The sequence below is a fragment of the Amblyraja radiata genome, chromosome 25 (assembly GCF_010909765.2).
Source record: "Amblyraja radiata isolate CabotCenter1 chromosome 25, sAmbRad1.1.pri, whole genome shotgun sequence".
Classification (NCBI taxonomy): domain Eukaryota; kingdom Metazoa; phylum Chordata; class Chondrichthyes; order Rajiformes; family Rajidae; genus Amblyraja; species Amblyraja radiata.
Genome location: NC_045980.1, coordinates 22819756 through 22846648, shown reverse-complemented (window position 1 = coordinate 22846648; position 26893 = coordinate 22819756). Strand labels below are relative to the sequence as shown.

The window sequence follows — 26893 nt, the reverse complement described above, 5'->3', positions numbered from 1 at the left end:
CACGTAATATTTTCAGTCTCTTCACTAAATGTATAATTCACATTAACTCATGAGAATCCCAGGCCTTTGACAACTCCAATGAAAGAGTGCCCAGGAAGGGATTTTGTTAGCATAAATAACAAAAAACATAATGTGTAGGAAGGAACTGCAGATGCTGGTTTAAACCGAAGGTATTCAAAATGCTGGAATAATTCAGTGGGACAGGCAGCATCTCTGGAGAGAAGGAATGGGTGACATTTCAGATCGAGACCCTTCTTCAGAAAAACATAACACTGGCAGAATGAATGATTGATAGAAGATAAAAGAACCAGAAGAAAGCTACCGAGGTACAAAAGATTGCAGATGCTGGAATCTTTCGCAAAGTAAAAACTGTTGAGGAACTCAGTGGAACAGACCGCATCTGTTGAGGGAAATGAACAGACGACATTTCGGGTGCGAATTCTTCTGGAAAAACAAGTGACTACAGATGGTAGAAAATTACACATATTTGTGATCTGGATTACAATGCATGAAATAGAAGCAGACTTTGATATGTGAATTGTATAAATACTTGGAGACAAATCGACAGGACCATGAAGAAAGAATAGACATTTCATTCAAAAATTCAGCGTAAGTACAGTGGGCTAAATGATCAACATTTCTGCAGGTTTCCAAAACATCGAGGAACATGATTGAAGATTCTTTCCACACATTTTTATTCAGTGTTCTCTACACACCGTATGAATACAATGCAAAAACTCATATTTCCTCGTAATAGCCCTGAAAGCTACATGAACAATCTGAAAACCCCCCCACAAAAGCCTGGAAGGTTCAAATAGAGGAGCAGAATGTTTGATAATCTGCTGCAGGATACCTACATTGGGTCGTCGGGTAAAGCTTAGAAGAAGGCTTCCAAATGGGCCGAAAACTTTCAACTAATATTGGGCGTGGGGTGATATGAACAGTAAAATCTACTGTCTGGGACTTTATAATGTCACTGGAGTAAGAAGCGCAGTCTACCTACAACTCCACGTTGACACATTCACATGTGCTCAGTAGCCGACTCCTCCAGCACTAGTCAGGCACAGCTGGCCTCCACATTGTGCCAGAGGTGCACAATGAAGGAAAACACCCAATTTCACTCATGTTCCTCCCACCTTTGAGCATTGGGCATAGCGTAATCAATCTCAACTCTGTCCAGTAACTCTGTGTTCCAACAACCACAATACATTGTATTTGTGATGATTCATTGAAGAAGGGTGGTGGTACAGAGTAATCTGATCGGCAACAATATGAACCTGCCATTTCCAGACGAAGGTCTATAATTTACTCCTACTGAATTTTGAAACATTTTCCACTGATGCTCTAAACATATTCTAAACAGTAATCTCAGGCTCATATAAGCACATTGTGTTATGCATAATACATACCCATGTGCTGACATTTTTATTTATTAGTACCACATGTACCACTTATTTATTAGCACCAACTTTATTAGTACCAACTTGATCCACATCCCCAATAGCATGTTACTGATTAACTGATGCTTCAGGTCCAGCAAATAGGCGGCTCAACTAAGGAGCTAAAATGTAAAATGTGAGCTATAATTTATCCAACGTAATTTATCAACCTTGTTGTAGGACAAAAATAAATGAATGATTTGGTTACTTCCTTCTCACCATTCTTCCCTTCAAGCCAATGCTCTTATCCAACCCGACACCATTCAAATCAATGGGATACATTCTCTGGGAACTAAGCTACTGACTGATTGGGATAACATGTGATGGGGTAGGTGTTGAGGGGGAGGCACAGTCTAGCGAGGAAACTACCATGCATAACAAATTGAAAGTGTCTACTTCAGGAGTTTGCAACCTCCAAATCCTACTCACACTGCTGCTGGGTGCTTGGCGGGAAGCCAGGCATATGAGGCACCATTCCAGACGTACCCGGCTGAGGCTGTCCAGGATGTGATATTGATTGATTCACCTGTCCCAGACCTGCCATTCCGGGCAAAGGGGCTCCGGGGGGACGAGTGACCATCATCCCACTCGAGCTCCCCGTGGGACCACCTTGCAAGTTCTGCAAAGCGTTCATTGGATCTAGGACGGAGGGAAACAAAACAAAAGTAAAACTTCTGTTGAACTATAAACAAAAATGCCTAGATAAAAATCAGAAATTATCTCACAGTGCTGATGAAAAACTTTGGCCCATTGCGCCCGTGTCTGTGCTTTGAAAGAGTTGATTTTGTGTTCACTACCCTGCAAGTGTTTGTCCCTTTAAGCAACTCCTTTTTGTTGGTCACAATTAAATCTGCTCCCCTCACCATTCCAGGTTAACTGTGCAAAAACAATTCTCATCTCTGGTTCTTTTGCCAATGGCCTTAACCTTGAGTTGTATGATTACTCATCCATAAGTGAAAAAAAACACAGAATTACTGTATTTGAGGATGTGAATAGTCAAATAGATATGGAGATACTGGTGGGTGTGTGCGTTTAGATTCAAGGAACGCCTTCAATAATGTCCCACCTAGGAAGCTGATTGACAATGTTGGAGCATGTTGAAATGTGCATAATAGAATCATAGAGTGATGCAGTGTGGAAACAGGCCCTTCGGATCAACTTGCCCACACCGGGCAACATGTCCCACCGGCTACACTAGTCTCACCGGCCTGCGCTCGGTCCATATCGCTCCAAACTATGTACTGAGATGGATTGAGAATTGGTTATTGGACAGAAAGCAAAGAGTGGGAATAAACAAATACATCTCATGTTGAGTAAAACAGGCTGAAGAAGGGTCTCATCCCGAAACGTCATCTGTCCATTCCCTGCACATATGCTGCCTGACCTGCTAAGTTCCTCCGGCGCTTTGTTTTTTTGCTCAGGATTCCATCATCTGCAGTTTTTTGTTTCTATATCTCATGTTGGGAGGCAATAGACCAATATTGTTTTATTAGTTAGGTACATTAATGACCTGGATATGAATCTCAGAGGTAAGATTAGCTAGTTTGCTGAAATCACAACATTTTGTGATGTTTTTGATAGCGACAGACGTGATATTTGGCTACAGGACATTAATAACTTGATCAGATGAGCAGAGAAAGGACAGATGGAATTTAATCCTGAAAACGATATGGTAATTTATTTTCAGTGACCTAGTAAGGCTAGAATATACACAATGAATAGTCAGAGCTTCAGATATAGTGAGGAACAGAAGACCTTGGCAAACATGTCCATTGATCCCTGAAGGTATCGGCACAGATAGAAAACGATAATTTAAGGCGCCATCATCATTAGCCAGGTCAGAAATGTGACAGCAAAGTTATGGTAAGGCTATATAAAACATTATTTAAGCAGCAGCTTAAATTTCTGTGTACGTTTTTGTTGCCTCATAAAAAGGATGTGATTGCATTGGAGATGGTATTCACCCGAATGTTGCCTTCAGCTATGATGTTTTCTTTGGCTTGGCTTATTTTCTTTACAGCAGAGAAAACCAAGAGGGGAATTTGAGGTCTATAAAATTATGAGTCACGGATAGGGCAGATAAGAAGCTTTTTCCTTTAGCAGAGGTTTAAGACAAGGGGTAAAATATTTCTCTAAAGCCATTTGCCTGCCTTAGGCACAGAACTCTCTGCTCCTTTCCTCTCTAGGTACCTGTCGAAAGGCCTTTTAAATGTTGTAATTCTACCTGCCTTTGTCACCCTCACTGGTAGCTTGTTCCTGTTGAAAAACTTGCTGCTCTTTCAAATTTCTCCCTTCTCACCTGAAAGCCATCCCCTCTATTTAAGACTCCCCCACCCTACGAGTAAACCCATCCTGGAATGTAGGACTTTGACGGGCGATCTTCAAGATGTTTATAAAATGATGAAGGGCGTAGATAGGGAGATATTTGTTAGCATTTATTTCAAGAGATTTTGAGTATGTCTTTTCGCTGTCTCAAATGACCCCAATGTTTCCATATCAGGGACCGTGTATAGCCTTGGTATCCTTACCAGAGAAAGGATGTGCTTGCTACAGAGGCAGTGCAAAGAAGATTCACTGGACTGGTTCCAAGGATGGAAGATTTGCACTATGAGAACACACTGAGTAGACTAGGGCTCTATTCTTTAGAGTTTAGGTTCAGGTGGATGAGAGGAAATCTTATTGGAACTTGCAAAATTCTTAAACGGCTTGACAGGCCAGATTCTGGGAAGATGTTTCATAATTCATAGGAGCAGAATTAGGTAATTCAGTCCATCGAGTCTACTCTGCATTTCAATCAGGGCTGATCTATCTTTCCCTCTCAACCCCATTCTCATGCCTTCTCCCCGTAACCATTGATATCCTAAACTAATCAACAACCTGTCAATCTCCACTCTTAAAATACCCAATGACGGCCTCCACAGCCGCCTGTGGCAATGAATTCCACAGACTCACCACCCTCTGACTAAAGAAATTCCTCATCTCCATTCCCAAGGTATGTCCTACTGCCAGCGGTGGCAGGTAGTAGATAGGACTGATCGGTGAACCTTTGCAACTTTGTCGACACCAAAACGCAGCGAAACAATGCATTTCACTGTACCTAGATACAGTATCATTGATCATCATTTATTCTGAAGCTGTGCCCTCTGGTCCTTGTGACCTGGTGTCGAGCCAACAACTTTTTTCTCAATGTCAGCAAAGCTTCAGGAAGCGAAGTGGTACACACACCCTGGGTTGCATTGACGGTGCCGAAGTAGAGATGGTTGAAAGCTTCAAATTCCAAAGAGTAAATATCACCAACATCTTCTCCTGGACCACACATAGTGAAGCAATGGCCAAGATAGCACACCAATGCCTCTACTTTCATAGAAGGCGTAGGAAGTTCAGCATGTCCCCAACACCTCTCACCAACTTCCACAGATACGCATTTTACGAATTCAACCCCCCTCCCCACCCCCCCTGCTTTTCCCCCCTCTCGTTCCTGTGCCCAACCTTCCCTGGCACGTATCCATTTCTTCCATTAACTTAACCCCCCCCCCCTCTTCCACCCTTATCCCTCCCACTGGCTTTACATTTCATCCCTCTTCTCTCCTTATCTGACATCCCCGTTTCCTTTTCATCTCTAGACGTTGTCCACCCATCATGTCAGGCTCAGACCCACACCCACCGCTTTTCCATCTATCTCTACCCACTATTACAAATCAGTCTGAAGAAGGGTCCCAGCCCCAAACATCACGTGTCCTTGTCCTCCTGAGTTTCTGCCTCACGTGCTGAGTTACTCCAGCAGTTTTTGTTTTACTCGCATTCTTTCCATTGCTTGAATAAAGTGAAATTACTCCCCTTTGCCAAGGCCAGTGGAAATATGTTCTGTTCTAATTTGCAAATGTGCACCCCCGAGTCTTTCAGGTCAACAATTTGAGCAGCAAGTAATTTTACTTTCCTGGAAAATGCAAAACTTCATGTATCCACACAAATGTTGTAATATTGATGAACCCATTCTTCGAGTTTATTAGTTGAAGTCTTTCTCTGCATGAACCTACCCTTTCAATGTGATCCAGTTCACAATTTTGAAATGGAACGTGAATCAGTGACCTTATCCTGTCCATTTTTGACTTGTTTATCAACAATGTGATTTGACATGATGGGAATGTTACAGTTCAGCTGCAACAGTTCAAGTAGCTCACCACTGCCAAATTATCAGATAACTTATATCATATCCCACATTACAGCACAAGCAAAAAAACAATCTTGAACCTCTATAGAAAGGAAAACAGTGTGAAACGGATACTCTATGTATACCCTTAATCTTTCTATCTGTACGAGAAAGGTATAACTGCACTCCGAAATATAGCCTGTTGACCCTGAGCCTATTAGCAACATCTGCATAATGTGTCCTGGGCTCTCTGAACTCAGGTTGGCATTTGTACCTGGGAGATTTCTATGTGAACATGGAATTCTCATAGGAGCACTCAAATGTTGATGCTCACATCTCTTAAATTGAGAGCTTTTATAATAGAAATGGAATGCAGTAGTTATGGTCAAAAGTTTCAAGACGTTTCAAACTTTGGTCCAACTGTAAATAACAAAAGGAAAGCAAATTTTCTTTGTCCAAATCACTACTCATGACCAGCACACAGAAAAGTGGAAAGTGCAATTACGTGGCATTTCCGCAAACCATTCTTCAGAGAAGCCCATGTTGTACAGAACTGTACCTACAACTGCAAGCTGTATTTGTAAGTAAGCTTTCAGTATAGCAAAAAAAACAAACAAAATCTTTCAACAAAATGTGACAGCAAATCAATAAAGAACAACTAAAAATGACCAGAAGAATGATCAAAGAGCTAAAAAAAATAAAAATTAAAGAGGAGACAGTATTAGTTAGAGAAACAGGTGAGGGAAGGAATTCCAAAGACTGAAGCTGCAGCAAAGGTTCAATATCTATCAGGCAAAATAGTCAGATGGTCGTGACATTACAAGGAGACGTTGGAGATTGGAATAATAGCTGAAAAATTAAGACAATGAAATGCACAAATCAAACTGAGAGAACCCAAGCTGCCGGTGGAAAACAAACTTTTAAAGGACAAGGGAAAATAACAGAGCAGCATCATAACACAGGAGAAGATATAGTGCCAGAGGTCAGATGGATAACTAAAATTTATAAGAGAAAAGAAGACTGGCATCCTCCTCACCGGGACAACCATCAACACTTCACTATAACCTACTTAAAACCATCACAATCTCGCATGCAAATAGCTTCACCATCTCCCGCCCAACCCCACCAACAACCAGTTCTCCATCACCCATGAAGAAGCACCAGTTCTCCATTCATTCATGAATACCCACTAATTCACATCCAATAGATAACTCCGACCAATTGAGATCAACCAACATTCTCATATTTTTATTACCTTATAAAACAGGAACCTATTGCTCCCATAGAGTCTATGCTGTCTCTCAGAGCAACCTCACCAATCCCATTCCCTATAACCTATTCATTCAAATGCCCATTAATACCCCACATATTCTCCTCCCACCCACCCTACGGTAGCCAATTAACCTGCAAAATTGTCAGTACACTGGATAAACCCTCATGGCCAGAGGTAGAAGTACAAACTCCATATACATAGTGCCTGAGGTCTGGATCAAATGTTTTCCACTACTCATCCTCTATGACTTTCAGAAATCACCAACATAGACATAGACAATAGGTGCAGGAGGAAGCCATTCGGCCCTTCGAGCCAGCACCGCCATTCATTGTGATCATGGCTGATCGTCCCATGGTCAACAAATGGTGAACACATTCCCAAAAGACGAGTCAGCTATCATCAGTTGAACGTTTTTCCTCACACAACAAACATTTCACAGTAGGGGTCCGAGTGTATCTACAGGACCAATGAACTTCTCCCTTGACAAAGAGCCCCGCTGACAACTAATTTGACCTGCCCCGAGTTCCACCATGAGTGAGGTTATTCATCGCCGACCCAGAGGCAAATCTTGACAACATCTATTTATGTAGTTGCATACAAGATCATCTCCATTCTCTAATCCAACAAATCTCCTTTCCTTGGATTTTCCCAAGATCGTCTGGGTGTACAGTTTCCCTATCTTCCCTTCCTGTGGGAAAACAAAGGGTTCCAAAACTACATGTGGAACAGCAATTATTCAGCTGTTAAATTAATGCAAGCACATCAAAATGAGAGCCATTTAATTCAAAAATAACAGTTCAACTCGTACAGCATGGAAAAATGTCCTGTGGCCCTCACCAAGTTGCACTGATTACCAAGCACCTATTTACGCATCTCCTGACTTTCTTAAATCAGTTTGGAATTAAAACACTACTTACCGCCAGCTCGAGTCTTCTTATCTATGAAAACATAAACGATTAAGCAATTATACAGTGGAAAAAAATAATTGCGCATCTTCACTATAACTTCAGAGGAACAGAACAATAAGTGTGCAAACCTTTCACCAAATGGTGACTCATTGAACAGTTCATATGCTGTACAATTCGATTCTCTGTCCTCTGAAGTGGAGCAAGAGAAAACACATCTAGATCCGTGCAACATTGGGATATACTGAAGGGTACAGATCTAACATTTAGGGTTATGGCAATAATTGATATGATTCTAAATAAGATTGATATCAAGTGTTATGCATCTCTATAATAAAAGCAAGACCAATTAGGGAGAAGATACATAAAATCTATGTTGAACTGACATAAAAATGACTATGCCCCATGATGTTCCTGACATGTATTACTCAATAAAACCAACTGAAAAGACTGATCAATCCTCTGCTGAGACCGATTGGCCTCCAACCACCCCAAAAATCACACCGATGGGGCGCCTGCCCTCGCTCGCTAGCCTCCCTCCCCCTCACCTCTCCTACGTCATTGCAGCTCCCCACATCCCCCCTTCCATGGAACATTAAAGCATGCCAAATTATTTCCAGTCAAGGCAGGGTCGATATGACAAAAAAAAACTCAAAATAAGGGGGCTGTGATAAGGAGAATTTCTTCACCTGTAGGATGTTGAATTTTAATTGTCTCAGTGAATTCTGAGGGGTTCCGTATAATCATGACGGGGATCATCAGGTGATATTACGAAAACCAAAAATTACAGGGTTAGTCTGGGTCAGTGACTCTGGGGTAAAGGATTGGCCATGGTCCCACTGAATGGTGAAAGGGTGGTGAGGGGCTAAATTACATACTCCTGTTTCTATTTCCCACATTCTTATTCTGGTTGTCAGCCCATGACTGAATGGTGTCTAGGGCTTGCTGCATGCAGGCATAGACTGCACATTGCCACTTCTAACATATGATGGGAGGAAGGTCATTGATGAAGCTGCTAAAGGGAGCTTGGCCGAGGACACTGCACGGAGAAACTCCTGCAGAGATGCCCAGGAGCTGAGATGATGGACCTCCAACTTGCGAGGGGTATAACTATGCATTGATTTGTCCTTTGACTAATGACTTCTGTTTTACCAGGATGTCACGCTAGCTTAATATTAAGTGAAATTGTTTTCTGCTGGAACTCAAGTTTTTGGTGTCTATCTATCTGAACCAAGGCATGATGAGGTCTGGAGTAATGTGACCGTTCGGTTATTGGCGAGTGGGTGCCACTTGGATGATAAATAGCCCTTCATTTTGCTGATGGTTGGGAATAGATAGGCTGGGTATAATTAGCCACACTGGATTTTGTAAACACATTTCCAGATTGCCAGATAGATGCTAACGTTGTAACTGCATGAAATAGTAGATTGCATTGCTGGAGCAATCTTCAACGCAGAAAATGGGTTGCTATCTTGACATCTCGTGGAATGAATGAAAATGATTGAAAAATGCCTTCTATACTAATGCACTTCTGGCAGGAGATGGTTGCAGATACAGATGCACTGCCTTTGGTATTCACCAACTAAGACCTGCCATTTTCGATAATGGGGATCTTCTTCAAGCGTGCTCTTCCCATTGACTGTTTAATTGCTCAATCTGGCAGGTGGGTCCAGAGTAACAATATGGATTTTTAAACAATCTATCAGTGCCATGGTTTTTTGAGCTGAGACCAGTAGATTCCAGAATATTTAACTAATTTTAAATTCTCCATTTGTCTTAGTTGTGTCTGGTCGTCTCTGGAAAAGATATGGGTGCAATAAAGCCCCTGATTTGCATTATTATATAGGGCTCTGAGAGACCGTGGCATGAATGGTGCTTATATCTATTAACTAAGTACTTGTTGAATAGCGGTGGTGAATCTTTGCAGGCTATTTGCATTCTTCATGCAATGAGACCAGATGGTATGGTTTTAAATTGTAATTTAAATACGAGCCCTTACTTGAAGAGGAATTTGGGACCTGAAAGATTAATATTTCATCCGAAAAATAACATCTCTGGAAATCCATCAGAATTAAGCTCAGCCTGGATTTTGTGATCAACCTCTGGTTTGAAACTTGAATTCCTACCACTGGATCAAGACATTGCACGTTTTCCCTTTATTACAATTTCAGATCCTTCATTCTGAGCAAAAACAGGATCTGGCCAAAAATCACCACACGCTTTGCTATTTGTTCAACAAAGACAAATTCCAGCACCTAAGTAACACCATGACCAGGGATTTCTGGTGAAACATATTGCTAAATGCCAGCCATCATTCTTTAAAAGTTGAAAATCTCGTTGATCTGTAGAGTACAATCATCGCTGCCATTTACTAACTCAGCTCACAAGAGGATAGTTATTTGGAAAAGGCACAAAAATGAAATCATTCCTAAGAGGGCTCCCATCCCACCAATAATCAGCATCTTCAGAAGAAAGGCAAAAACAGGCAATAAAGCTTCTACACCCATGTTAGGCATCCCGGATTTATACCTAATCGCCCACTAGTGCAGACGGCCAGTTGCTGGAGGTAAGAAATTAGAGCATGGGAAAGCATCAAACTGACTAAACATGCTTGATCCACCAAGGCGGCGGGTACATTTGTAATTCAGTGAGTTAGTTTCTATCAGCCACTTTCACTTCCAGGATATACTGTCATCTAATGGCCAAATCTATTAATGCATCTTCAGTTTTACAAATATTAAAAGCAAAGACAATGCATGTCTCCACTCGAAGCATTTCCTAAACCAAAATCGCACACTTCCTCCAGGAAAGTTGAGAGCAAATTTCTTGAGTACTCACGGATGTCTCGAAAATGCAGAATAAGCCTTGCCACCAGACTGAGATACTCTTCCTGTTGAAACACATAATAGAATGACAAAGACTCCGCCTGTTCTGATGATATATATCACAAAATGTTGTTATTTCCCAAACTGCCTTTCAAGAGTGCCAGTGCTCACATTGCCCCATTCCTTTCCAGATTTATCTCTGGTTCATTTACAACATTCTTGTCGTTGACATTAGAGACTTGGTTGCGAGAAGGGCAAGACTATCAGCTCAATATTCCAGGAGCTGGGGGAGTTGAACCAGTGCTCAGGGAGAACATTACAGGTGTACACAGAGGGGACATTTTGGAGGGCTCATCCAGGGAGACAATATGGATATAGCTCAAAATAAGAAATGTCCAATCACAATAGCAAGTAGCAGACGGAAGAACACATGTGTAGCTAGATCATGGAAATACGTAAAACAGCAGCATTGCAGAGGAGTATTGTAGAGTATTGCAGTTTAATTTCCCAAATAGTGACTGGGACTTCCTTCATGTGAGAGATTTAAAAGGTAGAATTTGATAGTCCAAAGGGAAGGGAGCATACTAATCCTTTTATAGATACAAAAAAACTGGAGTGACTCAGCGGGTCAGGCAGCATCTCTGGAGAAAAGGAATAGGTGATGTCTCGGGTCGAGACCTTTCTGCAGAATGAAGAAGGGGGTCTCAATCCGAAACATTACTTATTCCTTTTCCCCCAGAGATGCTCCCAGACACGCTGAGTTACTCCAGCTTTTTGTGTCTATCTTAAGTAAACCAGCATCTGCAGTTCCATCCTAAATACTAAATCTTTTGTTGGGAAATGAGCCTGGCCGGGTAATCGGGGTTTCAGTGGGAAAGTATTTTGAAAGTGTTAGTGGGCAAGTCCCACATGTGACATGTGGGAATTGTTTAAAGCCCAGCTGGTCAGTATTCAGAACCAGCATGTTCCCCTGAGGAAGAAAGATAAAGATGTCAGAGTTCAGGAATCTTGGTTGAAGAGATTGCAAATTTAGTCAGCAAGTAAAACTAAACATATGTGAGGATTTGATGCAGAAATCGGACAGAGCCCTTGTGGAATATAGAAGAAGCAGGAAAGAACTTATACATGGAATCACCAGGACTGAAAAAAGGGCCATAAAGTGACCTTATCAAGTAGGATTAAGAACAATCCCAAAGCATTTAAAAAATGCTATAAACAAGAGGGCACCAGGATTTTTGCCTGGTTTTACCTATCATTCCCATTTCTCCCCTTTACTTCATGAGGCTATCCAATCTGATCTTGATGCATGATACTGATTGTGCCCCGATAACAGCAGTAAATTTCCCATCTTTAAAACTGTTTCTCCTGCCGTTTATTCAAAGTCTTGGTTCAAAGGCCTGTTGTTAAGGGTCCCTTGGCTTCAGGAAACTTCATATTTCTATAGACGGAAGTAAGCCCTTCAGCCCAACTCAATTTCCTGTGCACCAAGCCAGTACCCTGGCTTGTCTTTTAGCCCTCTTTAAATAAAGGTATAACATCCAGATTGTATCTACCCTGTACTAGGGATTACTTATTTCACGTCGCTCTATCATACTGCCTTTAATCTTTGTTAATCTAACATAAAAAGACCCAAGCCCAAACAACCCGAGGCCAAACAACAAGCTGCTTGAGGAACTCAGCAGTTCAGGCAGTACACATGGAGAGAAAAGAACAGTCGATGTTGGGTTGAGACCTTTCATCTGAACCGATTCCAGCATCTCCAGTCACTTGTGCCTCCATTTCAGATCCCTGAAGTCAGTCTGATGCATCAAGGTGGACAGGTTCCACCTCAAGAGGACTATCTTCATGGGGATATCAACAGGCTTTGGAGGAAGATGTAACCAACACAGTGGGGCTTGATAGAAAGTTAAACAGTAAGAGATGAGCTATAAGGGTTCAGAGGTATAGGAACAAAACAAGGACAAAGGGCAGTTCAGGAGGGATGAGAAACAAAGACAAATGTGAATCAGTCTAAGGTGGGTTTCAACCATACACGTAATCACAGAAACAGGCCCTTCAGCCCAGAGTTGTGCTGATTTTCAACCAGCATCTTACCAACTGCCATTGTGCCGACCATTTACCCTAATCCTAATTAATCCCTTTTATTTTCCCTACATTCTCATCAACTCCTCCCAGATTCTATCACTCATCTGCATAATTTAGTGGGCAATTAATTTACCAACCCACGTCTTTGGGATGTGGAGGGAAACCAGAGCTTCAGGGGGAAACTTCGCAGGGATAACGTGTAAATTCCAATCAGACAGAAAAGTCAGGATTGTCTCTCCCACCTCCTTGTAGATTGGCAGGTTAATTGGCCATTGCAAGCTTCCCCGGTGTGTAGGAGAGTGGTTGAATTGGTGGATGGTGTTAGTGGGAAGGGAATATGGGACGGTTAAGGAAAAATTAAGGGAGAAAGAGTGATGGGGTTGTTCCAAGCGCTGACAGATTCTCAATGAACTGAATAGCCTCCTTCTATGTCATATAGAAATATGAAAATAAGGCCGATTGGATTTGCCCTCCAGTTTGTGAACCGATCATATCTGGGCAATGTTGGAGGTAGACAGAAAGAAAGAAATGGAAAACAAATTACAGAGCCATTAGGGCAAGGGAAAGGGATTGGCTGCAGAGCATCATCACAGGCCCACAAGATCGCACATAGCATTACAGCAACTGTAATGCTATGCAAACTACCCTCTAAAATTGACTTCCAAGCCCACAGTTCATGGCTATTTGGATGGGCATTAATAGTCACCCCTTCCAGCTAAGATACAACCAACAAATAAATAACAAAGGAATATAAACAGAAAATGCTGGAAATGCTCAGCAGGTCAGACAGGATCTGTGGGAAGAGGACCAGAGTTAACATTTTAGATCGAGGCCCCTTCGCCTGACATGCTGAGGGGTTCCAATATTTTCTGTACTATTTTACTCTTCTGAGATTTGCAGTTTTTTGACTTTCACTTACCCTGGTCTTTGCTTTCAGGAAGACGTGGTTCTCCATGTCTTTGCTGGATTTGGTGACAGGAGTTCCAGCCGTCCGCATAGCTTCGTCTCTGCAAACAGGAAAAAGAGCAATCAGCAGCGCCGGCATGCTAAACGGAAACAGGCAAGTCGGGGAGGCACAACTACTGTGGAAAATCACAATGCTTTATAATATCCCAATTAAGATCTTCATGCAGGGTTTAATCTGGGATGTGGTCGTGGGAAATGGGGCATTTGGTCCAAACTGGGCTTGCACAATGTACTGTTAGCCAACCAGAAGCAGAATGGTAGCCTGCCTCCATCACAAAGCAATAGATGTAGCTAAACAATCTCATTGTTGAACTCCTGCCTTCTACATCCTATCGCGAACAATAGGTGAACAATTAATGGTTAACTGAATGAGGCATCTCTCAGAGCATCCCCACCCATAATGATGCTGAAACTTGGATGTGAACACCAAAGCCAACATATAACATATGGCGTTCCAGAGAAAAGTCCAAATTTGTCCAACCTCTCTTTGTATATCCTACAACCTAATCCAGGCAGCACTATGGTAAACATCTTCTGTGCCCTCTCCAGTCCCATCATCTTTCCTGCATTGTGTCAACCAGAACTATACACAATACTCCAACCGCAGCCTAACCGGAGTCTTATAGAACTGCATCATGACTTCCTGACTCTTATACTCAGCCCCAACCAATGATGGTTAGCCACCCATATGCCTTCTTTACCACTATGTAATTATACCACTTTCAGGGAGCTATGGACCTGGACCCCAAGCTCCCTCTGTACATTAATGCTGTTAAGCATCCTGCCATCAACCGTACACCCTTAAATTTGACCACCTGAAATGCAACACCGAACGCTTGCTCGGATTAAACTACATCTGTCATTTCTCTGCCCATTTCTGTAACTGGTCTATATCCCGCTGTATCTTTTGACAGCATTCCCACACAAATCACAACACATATCCAGCAATCTTGCTGATGTCTGCAAACTTACTAACCAACCCATTTCTATTTACAATAGTGATTTATATACATCACAAACAACAATGGCCCCAGCACGAATCCCTGAGGAACTCAACTGGTCACAGACCTTCAGCTAGAATAATTCCACCACAACCCTCTGTCTCCTATAAGTAAGCCAATTCTGAATCCATACAACCAAGTCATCATGAAATCCGTGAATCTTCATCTTCTAGATCAGCCTACCATGGGGTACTTTATCAAATGCCTTATTAAAATTCATGTAGACAACATCCATCACCCAACCCTCATTGATCAACTTCGTAACATCCTCAAAAACTTGGATCAATTTTGTAAGATATGACCTGTTGTGTACAAAGCCATTGTTGACTATCCCTAATCGGCCCATTCCCTTAAATGAGTGTAAATTCTCATGAAGAATCCACTCCAATAGCTTTCCTGTCACTGATGTGAGGCTCACCAGCCTATAATTGCCTTGATTATCTCTGCTTCCCTTCATAACAAAGGGACAACATTTCTACCCTCCAGTCCTGTGAGACCTCGCCTGTGGCTGAAGTTGAAAAGTCCTTTGTTAAGGCTCCTGTAATGTCCTTGCTTACTCTTCTTAACGTGGGATAGATCCCATCAGGCCTTGGAGATTAATCCACCATAATGCTCTTGACTTGCCCCAACACCACATCCTGCTTGATCTCAAACTGCCCTTGCATATTAGTATTACATAAAATATCGAAAAAATACATCAGAGGAATCGGCCTTTCAGCCCACAATGTTTGCCTCTTAAACGCCACTAAAGTATCTGCTTCCACCTCCACCCTTGGCAATGATTTCCAGGCCCCCACCACTCTCTGGAAAAAAACACCACACATCTTCATTAAACTTTCCCCCTCTCACCTTATAGTTATTCCCTCCAGTGTTGGACATTTCCACTCGGAAAAAGGTTTTGACTGTCTACCCTAATTATGCCACGCATAATTTTACATGCAGACACTCCCCGACATACGCAAGGGTTACATTTTGTAAACCTTTACGCAAGTCAGATTTTACACGTCGGAATCACCTTAAAACTTGGTAGAAACCAAAAAATGGCTTTGCTGTTTAATACGCAAAAGGAGACAAAGTGCTGAAATAATTCAACAATCAGTCTGAAGAAAGGCCCCACCCAGAAACATCACCTATTCATGTTCTCCGGAGATGCTCTTTTATGTGTACAATGTGTACACCATCCACCGCACCTACCTTCATCAATCTCCTTCGTAACATTAACAAAACACTCAATCAAGTCAGTAAGACATTACCTGCCATGTACAAAGTCATGCTGGCTATCCCTAATTAGCCCATTCTCTTCCAAATGGGAGTAGATCCTATATTGAAGAATTCTCTTCAATTATTTCCCTACCACTGATACGAGGCTCACCGGCCTATTGTTCCCTGGATTCTCTCTACTTCCCTTCCAGATCCCTACAATTCCGGGTATTTTTCTACCTTAATTCTCTTCAGCAGCTCAACATCACCTCCTTCTCGATCTCAAACTGCACTAGCACATTTGTATTCTCCACACTCATCTCACTCTACTCAAAGTTCTTCACCTCAGTAAATACACATGCAAAGTATTCATTTAGCACCTCACCTATACCCACTGACTCCAAGCAGACATAGCCTCCTTTATCCTTGAGCAGTCTCCCTAGTCACCCTCTAGTTTTTAAACATACAGCGCCCTCCATAATGTCTGGGACAAAGACCCATCATTTATTTATTTGTCTCTGTACTCCACAATTTGAGATTTGTAATAGAAATTAAGTGCACATTGACAGATTTTAATAAAGGCCATTTTTATACATTTTGGTTTCACCATGTAGAAATTCCAGCAGTGTTTATATCCCCCATATCAGGGCACCATAATGTTTGGGACACAGCAGTGTCATGTAAATGAAAGTAATGATTAGTATTTTTGCATGCAATGACTGCTTGAAGTCTGCGATTCATGGACATCACCAGTTGCTGGGTGTCTTCTCTGTTGATACTCTGCCAGGCCAATGTTCCCGATGTTGGGGGAATCCAGAACTAGGGGCCACAGTTTAAGAATAAGGGGTAAGCCATTTATAACAGAGATGAGGAAACACTTTTTCACCCAGAGTTGTGAGTCTGTGGAATTCTCTGCCTCAGAAGGCGGTGGAGGCCGGTTCTCTGGATACTTTCAAGAGAGAGCTAGATAGGACTCTTAAAGATAGCGGAGTCAGGGGGTATGGGGAGAAGGCAGGAACGGGGTACTGATTGGGGATGATCAGCCATGATCACATTGAATGCGCGGTGCTGGCTCGAAGGGCCGAATGGCCTACTACTGCACAATACAATACAATACAATTTATTGTCATTTGAGCCTCAGTGAGGCTCAAACGAAATTCCGTTTCCACAGCCATACAAACAAAGACAATTTCCTAGACATACACACAATTTAATTCACACAAACATCCATCACAGTGAACCCACTGTGATAGAAAGCAAAGTCATTTCTCTCCCCGTTCTCCATTTCTCTCCCGATGTCCAAGCCCCAGGTGGGCGATGATAAGTCCCCCGGCCATTTTAGGCCGTGCCGGGCGATTTACGGCCCCGCTCCCGGTCTAAAAGTCACAGTGTTGGAGCCCCCGGCGGGCGCTGGAATGTCCCACGGCCATGAAGCCGTGCCGGACGATGTACGTCCCCGCTCCGGGTCGTTCCAACCCCGCGACACGGGCTGGAGAAGTCGCGTTGCGGGAGCTCTGGGAAGCGGTCTCTCCCCCCGGACCCGTGAGCTCCCGATGTCCCAGTCCACCGGACCTGCGGCTGCGTTGCTGGAGCCTCCGAGCCCCAGGAGTCGAGTCGCAGCAGCGAGTCACCACCGCTCCCCATGCTCCGAGGCCGGCCAGCCCCACGATGGTGAGTAGTCCGCAGCTCCGCAGTCTCCCGAGCCGCCGGGTCGTTCAGGTTGGAGGCCGCTCCACGGTGCTAGGCCCCAACGACAACGGAGACCCGACAGGGAAAAGGTCGGGTCTCCCGTACAGGGAAGAGATTTTAAACGGTTGTGTATTGTCTATTGCCTGTATTGCAGCCATCTTTAGTTTATGCTTGTTTTGGGGGCTAATCCCCTTCAGGTTTCTCTTCAGCATATAAAAGGCATGTTCAATTGGGTTCAGATCGGGTGATTGACTTGGCCACTCAAGAATTGACCATTTTTTAAGCTTTGAAAAACTCCTTTGTTGCTTTAGCAGTTACGTTTGGGTTAATTGTCTTGCTGTAGAATGAACTGCCAGCAAATGAGTTTTGAGGCATTTGTTTGAACTTGAGCAGATAGGATGTGTCTATACACTTCAGAATTCATTATGTTACTACCACCAGCAGTTGTATCATCAATGAAGATAAGTGAGCCAGTACCTTCAGCAGCCATACGTGCCCAGGCCATAACACCCCCACCACTGTGTTTCACAGATGAGGTGGTATGCTTTGGATCTTAGGCAGTTCCTTCTCTCCTCCATACTTTGCTCTCGCCATCACTCTGATATAAGTTAATCTGCGTCTCATCTGTCCACAAGACCTTTTTCTAGAACTGTGGTTGCTCTTTTACGTACTTCTTGGCAAACTGTAACCTGACCATCCTATTTTTGCAGCTAACCAGTGGCTTGCAACTTGCAGCGTTCATGAAGTCTTCTGCGGACAGTGGTCATTGACAAATCCACTCCAGACTCCTGAAGAGTGTTTCTGAACTGTCGATTAGTAAGCTCAGAACTTCTTAATGATGTTCCAAACAGTTGATTTTGATAAGCCTAAGGTTTGACTGATGTCTCTAATAGTTTTATTCTTGTTTCTCAGTCTCATAATGGCTTCTTTGACTTTCATTGGCACAACTTTGGTCCTCATATTGATAAACAGCAATAAAAGGTTCCAAAGGTGATGGAAAGACTGGAGGAAAGACGAGGTACTGAGAGCTCTCTTACACCTGCATTAAGGAGGCATTTACACACCTGAGCAATTCCAAACACCTGTGAAGCCATGTGTCCCAAACATTATGGTGCCCTGAAATCGGGGGACTATGTATAAACACAGCTGTAATTTCTACATGGTGAAACCAAAATTTATAAAAATACCCTTTAGTAAAAACTTACAATGCGCACTTTAACCACGTGTGATTTTTTTATATTACAAATCTCAAATTGTGGAGAACAGAGGCAAATAAATAAATGATGGGTCTTTGTCCCAAACATTATGGTGGGCACTGTACATATCAAAAACCTTAGGATTTTTCTTAATCTGACTCACCAATGACATTTCATGGCCCCTTTTGTCCCTTCTAATTGCCCGCTTGAGTCCTTTCTGACTCGCTTTATATATCTCATTATCCCATCTGATACAATCTTCTTGAACCTCCTTTTTCTTCCTGACCAAGTTTGCAACCTCATTGGTCATCTGTGGTTCCTTGCCTTGCCATCCTTATCCATCCTCCTTGCTAGTACATGCTGATCCTGCACTTTGATCAGCTGGCCTTAAACGACTCCAACATGTCAGAACTGTGGATTTAACCAATAACAACTGCTCCCAATCTACCCTCTCTAGCTCCTGTCTAATAACTAGAGCCAGGATTTTGCCATAAATGCCATGTGCCTTTTCATGCCTTTTTTGATGATTTCACCAAGATAATGCCTTTTTCACTATCGAGTGGCTAAATCAGCCTTTTTGCTAAAAGGTTGTGCTATTTTCTCTGGTTGTACCGTGATTAGAATGACGTTTTCCATGTTAACACGTTAATATTGTTATTATTAACGTATTAACATAGTATAAATTACAAGAAGATTTCCACTACCGGGGTGAAACCGGGGGAACCATCGTCGGTCGTTCATTAATTCATGCCGCTGCCCGCTGGTTCATTCTTCTCCAAAATGTATTTATCGCTTCCAATTTTGCAAACTTCCCACAAGCTACCACTTCACTTGAGAAACATGGCGAAACATTAGTGAATAACTTGCAGGTTTTCAACAAAGTAACTGACGATATTCGTCAGGTTCCTGGCGAATTAGGTAAAGACACACACGGAAAATGTGAGAGTGTGATTTTAGCTAACAAAGATCTTGAAGAAATACAAAACATAACTAAAGTTCTCAAAGGTAGTTGTAATGCACAAGATATCAACACGAATATAGAGTCTGTAGCTTGTTTCGGGTATGCACCAGGGACCTCAGATGAGGTAGAAAGGTTTTCACAACTGAAGCATATTCTGTCTGACAGACGGCATAGTTTAACACCAGATAATTTGAAAAAAATGCGAGTAATTATGTGCAACCATGGTAACTTTGGTAATTTAATATAGTATATATTATCATTTTTAACCATATTTTGGTGGTAGAAATATATGCCTTTTTATTTCAATAAATGCCTTTTCATGCCTTTTTTGTAATTTTATTATGCCTTTTTGCCTGTCTATTTCAGAGTTTTTTAGTGCCTAAACATCCAGGCTCTATTAATGACACTGTAATCTGCTTTCCCCCAACTACCATCCCCCAACATCCAGACCTATCGCGATTTAAAAATCTTAAAATTAATGGAGTTGCGATCTTTAATCAGACTTTACCTTGCACTAAACATTATACTCTTTATCCTGTGTCTACATAAATTGGATGGCTTGATTGTAATCATGAATACTCCTTTCGCTGACTGGATAGCACGCAGGTGGGGCACAGCGAAGAGGGGGAGGGGGGGGGGGGGGAGAGAGAGGAGGAGGGTTTGTAAGTTAGTTGTCTAAAACAGAAGATTTCAATGTTCATACCATTGGGTTGTAGGTTACACAAGCAGAATATGGAGAGTTGTTCCTTCAGTTTGCGTGTGGTCTCACTCAGGCAATGGAAGTCCCAGGAAAGTAAAATCAGCATGGGACTGGGAAAGGATGATTAGCAACCGAGAGAAACAGCAGGCAGAATGCAGTAGGTGACATTAGAGGAGGTGCATGTGAACCTTTGTCTCACCCGAAAGGCTGCTGGTGTCCCTGGATGGATGCGAGTGAGGAGGTACAGGTCTCACATCTCCTGGGGTTGCAGGGGAAAGTATCTGGGCAGGGTGTGGATTGGGTGGAAAGGGATGAGTGAATCAAGGAGTTGTGGAGTGAGCAGTCTCTGCAGAAATCGGAAAGGGGTGATGAGATTTAGGAAGATGAGAATGCTGGGGGGATCACGTTGAAGATGGTGGAAATTTCGGAGAATAATGTGTTGGATGCGGTCAAAGGCGAGGACGGGTAACTCTATCCATGTTTCATACAGGGCAAAGGGGTCCAAGAGCTAAACTACGGGAAACAGAGGAGACATGGGTGAGGGATCCATCTACGACAGCAGGGGGAAACTACGTTTACTAAAGACAACATTTTTTGGATGTTTAGTTTCGTTTATCGTCACATGTACCAAGGTACAGTGAAAAGCTTTTTGTTGCGTGCCAACCAGTCAGCAGAAAAATTATACATGATTACAAACGAGCCACCCACAGTGTACAGATACATGGTAAAAAGAATAATGTTTAGTGCAAGACATGGTCCAGTAAAGTCCAATTAAAGATAGTCCACCGATCTTCAATGAGGTAGATAGAACCTCAGGACTGCTCTCTAGTTGGTGATAGGATGGTTCAGTTGGTTGATAACAGCTGGGAAGAAACTGTCTCTGAATCTGAGGGTTTGCATTTTCACACTTCTGTACCTCTTGCCTGATGGGAGAGGGGAGAAGAGGGAGTGAGACTCATCCTTGATTATGCTGATGACCTTGCCGAGGCAGCGTGAAGTACAGGCGGAGTCAATGGAAGGGTTTATGTGATGGTCTGGGCTGTGTCCACAATTCTCTGTAATTTCTTGCAGCCTTGGATGGAGCTGTTCCTAAAACATGCCGTAATGCATCTCAATAAAGTGCTTTTCCACAGTGCATCAGTAGAAGTTGGCGAGAGTTGTTTTGTGTATTTTGGGGAGGAAATAGAAATGGGCAGTATAGGTCGGGGGAACTAAAAGGCTGGAGGCTGTGGAGGAGAGATCGCATCAGAGGGGACGAGATCAGTAACGGTTTAGGAGATGGTGGGCTGGTGTTTGCCTGTGGGGTATGAGGAAGTGTCTAGGAGATGGCACCTGGCCTCAGCATGGTGGAAGTCAGCCTCCAGACTCTTGACGACACTTCCCTTGCCGTTGGGTTTGATAACAATATTTGAACAATGTGCGTTCAGAGGGGGTGAGCTTGGAGCGGATAAAGGGAATACAGAAATGGACAAGGAGAACCCGGTTACGTCGAAAGTTCTTGTTCCAAAGGTACACTGACACCACCCCCAACTCTTTCTCCGCTATAATAACTGCAATAGGGCTGCACTCGTACAGAACCTGTTGATTCATTATCTTTACCACTATCTTCCACCCTGCCCTCAAATTGGATGTCTTGGACAACTCTCTCCCTTTTTTTGATCTCTCTGTCTCCATCACAGGGGATAACCTATCGACTGACATCTGCTATAACCCATTGTCTCCCACCGCACTACACCTCCTTCTATCCTACCTCTTGCAAAAACGCCATCCTCTGCTCTCAATTTCACCGTTGCATCTGTTCCCAAGATGTTTTCCACTCTAGGACTTCCAATATGTCCTCTTTAGTAAATGTGGTTTCCCACCTGCTGTCATAGATGGACCCCTCATCTTCTTTGCCTTTGTATCAGTGGGTCAGCTCTCACTTCTTCTCAACAGAACAAGGATAGAGTTGTCCTGGTCCTCACCTTTCATCCCATCATCCTCTGCATCCAATACATCAATTTCTGATATTGCCATCATCCCACCATTAGTCACATCCTCCCATCCCCAACCCTTTCCACAGACTGCTCCCTCCACGACTCATTTGTTCATTCATCGCTTCCGACCCAAACCACTCCCCCCCAGTACTTTCTCTGCAACCGCAGGAGATGTAACACCTGTCTCTATACCTCCTCCATCACATCCATCTAAGACCTAACCTCATCTACTGCATTTTGTGCTCCCAATGAGGCCTCCTTTACATCAGCAAGACCAAGCATAGACAAGGTGACGATTTCACTGAATGTGTGCTCGGTCCACCACGGCCTGCTGGATCTCCTGGTTGCTAACCACTTTAACACCACTTTCCATTCCCATAGTGATCTTTCTGTATTGGGCCTCCTCCATTGCCAGAGTGAGATCACATGCAAACTAAACGAACAGCACCTCATATTACACTTGGGTAGCCTACTACCCAACAGTATGAACATTGAATTCACCAATTTTAGGTACGTAACTTACAAACATCCCTATTCATCCCCCCACCCTCCCAAATCTCCTTCCTATGTCCCACCCAGATGCACAACATTTCTCCCTTTTTCATTCCCCCACCCCTTTCACCAATATTCCTTCATATTTTATGCCTCTTCTGTCATCTTATAGGTTTTTGTCTTTTCATTTCTGTCCTTTGTCCAACCTTCTGGCAATCCAATCTCATCTATATCCGCTATCACTTGCCAGGCTTTGTCCCAACCCTATTTAATGACTCTAGTTCTGCCTTTAACACCACAATCTCAACCGAACACATCTTCAAATTCCTGGACCTAGGAGTCAGCATCGCCGCCCCCACCCCCTCATCCCGAATGAATCCTTGACTTCTAACCCTTAGACCACAGTAAATAAAAATAGGCAACAAACCATCCTCCATGCAAATCACAACAGGGGCTCCACAAAAATGTGTTCTTAGCGCTTTATGAAACTCATTATACACTCATGACTGTGCGGCCAAATTCTGCTCTAACTCCATTTGCAGGTTTGGATGAGGTACCACTATCGTGGGTCAGACCTTGAACAATGATGAGATGGAGTGCTGGAAGCTGATATAAAGCTTTGTGCAGCTAGGCAGCATAGTGGCCCAGCTGGTAGAGCTACTGCATCACAGTGTCAAAGGTGGAATAACATAGAACTAGTGTGAATGGTGATCAATGATCGATGTGGACTCTGTGGGCCGAAAGGCGTTTCTATGCTGTATCTTCCAATTAATTGCGACAGCGTCAAGACAACAACCTCCCCCCTCAGTGTCCGCAAGATGAAGGAGCTGGTCATCAACTTCAGAAAACGAGATGGTGTACACACCCCTATCAGCATCAATGGTGCCAGAGTGGAGATGGTAGAGAGATTCAAGTTCCAAGACCAACAATTTGTCCTGGACCAACCACAATGAAGCTATATCTAAAAACGCACATTAATGCTTCTACTTCCTCAGCAGACTGAGGAAATCCAGCATGTCTCCAACGACTCTTACCAACTTATATAAAAGTGTCAAACTTGGTTTGGCAACAGAGAGTAATCCAACTGGAACATTGTACAATTTTGCTCTTAATGCCTAAATACAAATCCTAATGCATAAAATACCAATACACTAAGTACCTTCTCAATAGCCAGTCGAATATTAGCTATCAGCAACTTATGAATAAGGATGCCCAGGTTCCTTTCAAATAAAAAATTGTTTGGAAAAATATGCTCAAGTTCTTTGAGGGTATAAGGAGCAGGGTGGATAAAGATTGGTAGATAGTGAAGGGGATGGGGGAAGGTGGGGTGAAGGGGGGAGGTGGGGTGAAGGGCGAGGGGGAGTGAAGGGACGGGGGTGAAGGGGACGGGGGTGAAGGGGACGGGGGGGATGAAGGGGACAGGACGGGGACGCGAACAAGACGGGGACATGAAGGGACGGGAGGATGGTGCGGGGAGGTGAAGGGGACGGGTGGGGGGTGATTGAAGGGGGCGGGTGGTGGCCGAGGGGCCGGGGGGGTTGAGTGAGTGGTGCGGGGGTGAGTGGGGGGGGACGGGGATGAGTGGGGGGGACGGGGGATGAGTGAGGGGGACGGGGTAGGTGAGTCAAGTGGACGGGGGGGGTGAGAGTGAAGGGGGGGGTGAGTGAAGCGGACGGGTGGTGGGTGAGGGGCTGGGGGGGTTGAGTGAGGGGTACGGGGGAGTGAGTGAGGGGTACGGGGAGTGAGTGAGGGGTACGGGGGAGTGAGTGGGAGTCTGGGGGGGACTGAGTGAGGGGTACCGGGGAGTGAGTGAGGGGTACGGGGGAGTGAGTGGGAGGCTGGGGGGGACTGAGTGAGGGGTACGTGGGAGTGAGTGAGGGGTACGGGGGAGTGAGTGAGGGGTACGGGGGAGTGAGTGAGGGGTACGGGGGAGTGAGTGGGGGGACGGGGGTGAGTGAAGGGGACGGGGCGGGGGGTTGAGTGAAGGGGCCCGGGGGATTGAGTGAGGGGTGCGGGGGGTGAGTGAGGGGGACGGGGGTGAGTGAAGGGACTGGGGGTGTGAAGGGGCCGGCGGGTGGGGGGGTTGAAGGGGCGGTGCGGGGATGAAGGGGACGGGGCGGGTGTGTGAAGGGGACGGGGAGTGAAGGGGACGGGGCGGGTGTGAAGGGGACGGGGCGGGTGTGAAGGGGACGGGGGTGAATGGGACGGGGGGAGGGGGTTGTGATGGGAACGGGGATCTTTAGCTCCCGCCGTTTTATCTCGGGACTTTCGCCCGCCCGTCAGCGTGGATTTCCCCCCTCGGCCTCAACCCATCACGCTGACGGCTACCAGTCGCCAGGAAAGCCCGCGGCTTGCAGGCCGGGTAGGCCTCGCACCCCCCCCTCTCTCCGCCGTCAGTGCCCGGCCGGGAGCACGATGCGCACCGCGCCGTGTCCCCGCACTCACATCTGCGCCACCACCTTCTGCCGGAAAGCAATAGTCCGCCATTCGCTGTCCGTCACGTTCACATCCATGTTGCGGCCACACGAGCGGCGCGCGGCCTGCCGGGCTCAGGCGGGGGCGGAGAGCGGAGGAGTGGCGGCGCGGTCCTCCTGCCAGTGGGCGGCGCACTCTCCGCCCCTGGGATCAGACCTCCTGCCGGCGGGCGGCGCTGTCTCCGTCCCTCCACCCGGGGACCAGACCCCCTGCCGGCGGGCGGTGCACTATGATCTTTGGTCCTCACCTCCTACAGTCGGTGCCTGCACCTCCCGCCGGCTGGTGGCGCTCTCTCCGCCCCGGGGATCAGATGTGCACCAGCTACTGATTTTCCATCAGATGACACAAGCTCCTGTCCCAGAGTGTGAATAAGTTGAAAACAGGAACAAGACCTGAAGGAGCAAGTCCTTCACTGAGAGAGAGCTGGGTATCGAGAGGTGTTGATGGTGCTGTTAAAATAACAGTTTAAATGGCATTTGGGCATATGCCTGGATAGTAAAGGTATAGAGAGACGCAAGCAAAGATGCTCCTATAGTACCTTTGGACACAAGCCTATAGGGGGGTTGCACGTAAGGTCATCAGGTCAAAGGGCGTGACACACGGAGCAGCTCAATCCATGTGGAGTACATGGCCGCTTCCGGCATATACTGTTAATACACGAAACGCGTACTTTCTTACCCGTTAAAAAACGTCGAAATGGTCATTTTTTGCGCTGTGAATAATTGTGGGTCGGGATAAGCGTGAGAGACATTTACCCTATTGCAGAATTCCAAAAGTGAGGAGAAATTACAGTAGAGAGAAACGAGAGCTGAAGGGACAACAAAAATTAAAGTGGTTGGCGAACATTGACCGTGCAGATATCAAGATTGAAAATATTGGCAATTATCGCATTTGCTCACTGCATTTCATCAACAGTAGGGCATTATTTGTGTTTTTTCTTGATTCCTTTGGTATCTAAAAAGTTTCAGAAGTGATAAATCTGGCTGTAAACTTTAACGCTTCTGAAGCTAAATTTATCATTAAAACATCTCCAGACTTACAAGTGGTGTGTGGAAAAGTAAGTTTTCTATCATTATGTATTGAGATGCATATTTTGGCAAATAATAAAATGTCCTGACAGCTTAAACACCCACTCCCTTTCAAAGATATTGTCAATTTACTGAGGATGATTATGTCCAATTAACAGCTAACAATTATGCCATTCCTTGGCTTGCATGAGTAAAATGTAATTCAAAACCCACGTATGGTTTGCAACCTCCCTATTGCAGGAAAATGGGATTACTGAAGATAGGCATCATAGTCACCATGGGCGAGCTGTCCTGTACGTTTCTGTAATGGTTTTAGTATCCATCCTTTGAATCCCCTCCCCCCGAGATAGTCTGGTGTATTTTGTTCAGTTTTAGTCACAATTACATAGGAAGGATGTCGTTAAGCTGGAAAGAGTGCAGAGAAGATTTACAAAGATGTTACCAGGATCTGAAGGCCCAGGTTATAGGGAGATTGGGCATGCTAGGACTTTATTCCTTGGAGCGCAGGAGGATGAGCGGGTAATCTTATACA

At 44.3% G+C, this 26893-nt stretch overlaps 1 protein-coding gene across 6 annotated transcripts in view; it reads right to left on the bottom strand.

The window, feature by feature from the left end:
- med15 (mediator complex subunit 15) overlaps window positions 1-25479 on the bottom strand; it is a 73237-nt gene extending 47758 nt beyond the window's left edge. For 3 of the 6 annotated variants that reach the window (XM_033043428.1, XM_033043429.1, XM_033043432.1), the window contains exons 1-5: window positions 25304-25450; window positions 13597-13684; window positions 10606-10657; window positions 7780-7800; window positions 1869-2078 (exon numbers count right to left, since the gene is read on the bottom strand). In XM_033043428.1, coding sequence (XP_032899319.1) covers window positions 1869-2078; window positions 7780-7800; window positions 10606-10657; window positions 13597-13684; window positions 25304-25371 — 439 coding nt within the window. In that variant the 5' untranslated portion in view covers window positions 25372-25450. Of the gene's footprint in view, window positions 1-1868; window positions 2079-7779; window positions 7801-10605; window positions 10658-13596; window positions 13685-25303 lie in introns of all 6 variants that reach the window. The other 3 variants (XM_033043430.1, XM_033043427.1, XM_033043433.1) reach the window with 3 other exon arrangements.
- Between the last annotated feature and the right edge of the window lie 1414 nt (window positions 25480-26893).